The sequence below is a fragment of the Phaseolus vulgaris genome, chromosome 2, assembly GCF_000499845.2.
Source record: "Phaseolus vulgaris cultivar G19833 chromosome 2, P. vulgaris v2.0, whole genome shotgun sequence".
In the NCBI taxonomy this organism is placed as follows: domain Eukaryota; kingdom Viridiplantae; phylum Streptophyta; class Magnoliopsida; order Fabales; family Fabaceae; genus Phaseolus; species Phaseolus vulgaris.
Window position 1 is genome coordinate 24055042 of NC_023758.2, and position 4933 is coordinate 24059974.

Genomic DNA, 4933 nt, shown 5'->3' on the forward strand with positions numbered 1-4933 from the left:
TAGCTTTAACATATCCTAAGCTTATTTTTTATTCACAATTTGGAGGACTAAAACGAGATACGATTTAATATATAAGGACACCTGAAGTGGTAGGTTGAAGGAGCTGGTTTGGTGAATAAACTTTTAATAGTATCCCTTGTTAATTAGTTCTCTCTGATCAGGTGAAGTGTTCAATCCTTATACAGATTTCTAATTTTATTACAGTATACGTAAATGAAGAAACTTGCATACAAATGTGTGTAACAGCATGCAACTGTGAGATTGCAAGCAAACAGGAGAAAGAGTAGAAAGGTGGCTGATTTAGATTTAAACAATTTTTTTATCTTAACCCTTTTAAGTTAATCTTAAGGTTAAGATAGTGTTATATATCATTTCTCATTTTAAGATTTGGAACTAATTTTAATATGTAGGTCTTTAATTTTGAATAAATCTTGATTAGGAAGACTAGGTGTATCTAAGTAATATGATTATATATACTTAAAAGCAAGGAACATAACATACTCACTCAATGTGAACTTAAAATAATATCAAATAAAATACATTCTTGCTGTTTTTCAGACCACACTCTAGGCAAACACCATATATAAGCTAGTTAATTCTCTACCTGGATAGAGATAGAGAGGTTTTTGGGTTTACAGATCCAATAGGAAGATAGCAGAAAGCATGCATGCATAAATAACAAGTGGTAGCAGCTAGTTAACATTAATATAATTTACATGGGTTACTACTGAGGCATGCAAATTGAAGTAGCAGTCAATTAAGCGAGGCGCAGATCGTCAGTTTTAAAGGGTTCTTCTCCATGGTGTTGGTGTTGATGTGAGGGAAGATTCAGATGAGTATGGTGCTGACAGAATGCATAGAGGGTGGAGGCACCATTGGCCAGTGCAACTGCTGATTCCTCGTCTCCTTCATCGTGCAAAAGAAATTGTGGATGGATCACACACTTTTCCTTCTTATTATTCCATTGTCAATCACACATCAATGAAACCAAATCAAAACAACAACATATGTATATGTAACTAACTTTCATGTCTATTCAACTCAACTTAATTTACCAACATATTCAAAGTTCTTACAAGTTCAAGCAGAAGATTTCCATTCATCTGCTCCAAGCTTTTAACCTGTATATTATTCAATGTTCTTCACATTATCAAGATTGAACCATAACTAAGAAAAACGTTGATTAATAACTATCTCACTGTTCATATACATATGAACAGTATATTTCTGACCTTTTTCCTACAGGTATCAGTTCGAGTTTTGATCACGTGGAACTGTGAAATAAAATGCACAAGAAACATATCAGTTGAAAGCCTTAAAGGATAAATAGTCATGTCAGGCAGTTAAATTTAGCAACCTCACTTTGGTTTATATCTCCTTTATTTCATTCTTGAGAAGAAACAACAGAAAATAAACACAGAAATATTGGCAGATAAACTCAGAAATAGTTTTCAAAATAACCAAGACCCAATTTAAGGCTAGTTTATGATTCTAGTCAAAAGGATGAAGAAATGGGAAACTCCAGACTTGAAAGGAGGAAAAGCAACAATTCTTAAATTTCTTTCCCATTCCATTGTTTAACAAAAGAAACACTATCTTGACCAGCTGGATAAGGTTTGCTTGTTTTTCATTTTGTAAGGATGAATATCTTGGCACCCTTCTTTTCTTTGCATATTCTCTTCACATGTATGATACTTATGTCTGACTTGTGTTTCTTCAGCTATCAATTTTAGAGGTCACTTAAGAAGTTGTCTTAATCTAGTGAAAGGGAAAAGTCAACTGAAGCAATTGCGGATGACAATATGGTTGGTATTCACATGGTGTGTTTTGATTTCATACAAATGCTCTAGTTTTTAAGAAAGAAAGTTTGATTCAATCAGATTATTGAACCTTACATAAAGGTTAGATCATGATTTTGAATTTCTGACTGTTTCAAACTTTACAATTAAAGAGGTCTTTTTCCCTTTTAACACTGGCTTGTTAATCCTGTTCAAAAGTTGGGCTACTGTTTAGGTTGATGTAAGAGTTGGAGTGCCCTTATTATAAATTGTTATTTTTGCCGATGAATAAAAGCTACTTAACTGAAGCAAGTGTGAATTTTTTTACCTTTCGCTCGCGTATTTTCCCTATGGAAGCAACCATATCCTCTTCAAGAGTGCGCAGTTGCTGGAAGCTCAGCTCGTCCAAATCCAAACCCTCACCAATCCTGTGCCTTTTCAATTCACACAACTCCAGCAATGAGCTTTATTAAACCATGCCAAAACAGTGAAAACGAGTAGAAAAGACATTAACTATTTTAATGTGTAATGTTATTTACCTGATCTGTCTCCTGAGTTTGTTGTTAATATCTTTCAGCTTCTTCAAGTTCTCAAGCATTTTCTGATTGCAAGAGCACACATAATAACAAAATCAGGAAGCAAATCACAAGCAGAAAATAGTCACAAAAAAGAAGAAGAGAAGAAGAGAGAGAGAAAGCCGAGTGGTTGGTTAGTTAACCTCATAGTGGGAACGCCACAGATCGATATCCCCCAAAGTCTTCTGATACTGATCAACGATCTTCTTTGTGCTGATTCACAGGAAACAAGAAGTGAAATAAGAGAAAAGAAAAAGAAAAGATGAGAAAGCAGATATTGGATGGATAGAAAGAGATAGAGAGTAGGGTACGGACGTAAGGCCAGGACTAATATATTCATGCATCTTGTTGTTTTTTGAGAACATGATGAGTGAAACCTTGGCATCGCAGAGAACACTGAGTTCATGAGCTTTCTTGAAGATACCATTCCTTCGCTTGGAGTAGGTGACTTGCCTGTTGGTGGGGTTCTCAATCAACTTTATCTCAATTTTGCCGCGACCCATCTGAAGATCGATGGATGGATCTCTCTCACAACTAACCTACCTTGGCTTGGCTTAGCTTAGCTTAGCTTAGCTTCTACACTGCTCTGGATCTTCTTTTGCTTCCCTTTCCAAGCACAGATATTAATAGAGGGAAGAGCAAAGGCAATAATAAGGCCAAGGAGGAGTTCAGTGAATAGAAACTCTTAACAAACAAAAAAGAAAAAGGTGGAGAGCAGTGAAGAGGCTTTCCCAAATTGGAAGGCTAAGCTGCCAAAGAAAAAGTAGGCTTGGAGTGTAACTCCGAATAAATTCTAAATTGGTGTAAGTGTGTGGAAAGCATAGCCACGCACTATTGGACAGCTGGTACCCCTTTAATTAATACCCAGCGACCCTCTTCATACTTCAATTTATTGGACAATGCCACATTCTCAAATAACCTTCATTCTTCACTTCCTTAAATCATTACTCCATCTTCTGTTAAACTGCACCCTAGCTAGGGCGAAAGTACAAATCAACTATATATATATCAGTGCAGTCTTAAGTAAGTACTATTTATTTCCGATAGAACTTAAGATTAATGATTTGCTTAAGGTTGTAATCACTGGTTTAATTGGTCAATAGTATAGTACCATAAATTTCTGCATTTGAGTTTTGCTAGTCATTTTTCCGTCCAAGAAACCTACTACCTTACCACGATTGATTGCTTTTATTTCTGTCATGATGAGTGCAGTGGAAGTTTTATAATTACTCCACACATGATATCACCAAACATCAACTCCATGTGTATTCATCCAAGAAATCATGGAAAAGGAATTCTAATTCGATATAAGATTAATCTACAAATCATACAACTGGGATTACAAAGGTATTTATGTCTCAACAGATACAGAATGTTGCCGGAGTAAGACAGAGACATATATATTTATGTATATTAGTTAATTCATTATGAAGGGTGAGAGGAGAAATATGAACTCACTAATCACAATAAAACAGGAGTCAAAGCATCTTTAACCCTGAATTACTACTACACACGACCACATGGATATCTTTACCATACTAAGTATGGTTCCCAGGCCAACATTTGGTCTGTGTGTTTATGTTAAGAAGGGAACAGATGATGGAAGAAATTGAAGCAAATGAGACAAATGAAGGATTAAGAGATATAATTGTAAGGGTGGAATGGAGTGCAGAAGCAACAGAAGAAAGAGTTTGATGTTGAAAGGTGTTACAGCAGCACGTACATGGTGTTGTGAGTAGTGGACTGGTATGAGCATGTGGTGTCATTATTGTATATAGGTGTAGCTAGCGGGCTTAGCTTGGTACTGTACTATACTAGTTACAAATTATTTATCTCTCGTCAATATCGAGGCATGAAAATGTGATGGAGAAAGTTCGAAGATATTAACGTTGTTTGGTTGCATATGACCCGTCCCATCTTTCTCTAACTCACTTCCTACACTCTTGCCTGTCTATTTCCTGTTTTTCACTTCAATCACATGCCTCCTTCTCATTCATACTTCACCACTCTTTCAATTTCAACCTCTCTAATCTTACAAATTACTTTTTCTGCTATAAATTTTACGTTAGAAAATTACTCACAAAGACATGTGTGTGATGAGTTACCAACAAAGAAGTAAATATATAAATCACTGGATAACAATCAAGCGTATGCTATGAACCTCTGATGTCTCTGTTGTGCAATAACTAGTGTAAGGTTAAGGTGTTGCAAGGTTTTGACTGCATCATGATTTGGGCAAGGATCCAATTTCATCAATCAATCATTCCATCGTCTCAATCTATCTATAATATGTAAATAATATTATTTCTTAAACAAAAATTTACAAATAACAACTGTGGAAAAAATAAATATTTCCCAAGGCTTAGTTTGAAAGTGATGATTATTTCTTTTTATCTATTCATAAAATCTTTCCTATATTAATTAAATAAGAGAGACAGTAGTGGCAAATAATTTTAAAAATTATGAAATCCAGACATGTTCATTGCTATAAATCAAATTTTTTATTTTAAAAAATTAACTATTAAATTTATGCTAAATAAAGCATTCATCAATTTTAAGAAGGTCTTTTTTCTCATTTTC

At 34.7% G+C, this 4933-nt stretch overlaps 1 protein-coding gene across 3 annotated transcripts; it reads right to left on the reverse strand.

The window, feature by feature from the left end:
• Positions 1-498: 498 nt before the first annotated feature.
• On the reverse strand, positions 499-3330 carry LOC137811001 (agamous-like MADS-box protein TM6). 3 transcript variants are annotated; one of them, XM_068612540.1, is made up of 7 exons: positions 2669-3330; positions 2497-2566; positions 2318-2379; positions 2107-2212; positions 1233-1274; positions 1077-1121; positions 499-906 (listed from the first exon to the last, which is right to left on the reverse strand). In XM_068612540.1, the coding sequence occupies exons 1-7, from the start codon at positions 2854-2856 to the stop codon at positions 829-831; spliced, it is 591 nt and encodes a 196-aa protein (XP_068468641.1). In that variant the 5' UTR covers positions 2857-3330; the 3' UTR covers positions 499-828. The 3 variants fall into 3 exon arrangements, with proteins under 3 accessions (XP_068468641.1, XP_068468639.1, XP_068468640.1); XM_068612538.1 differs by having other exon boundaries at positions 499-952; positions 2669-3325; XM_068612539.1 differs by having other exon boundaries at positions 499-949; positions 2669-3212.
• Between the last annotated feature and the right edge of the window lie 1603 nt (positions 3331-4933).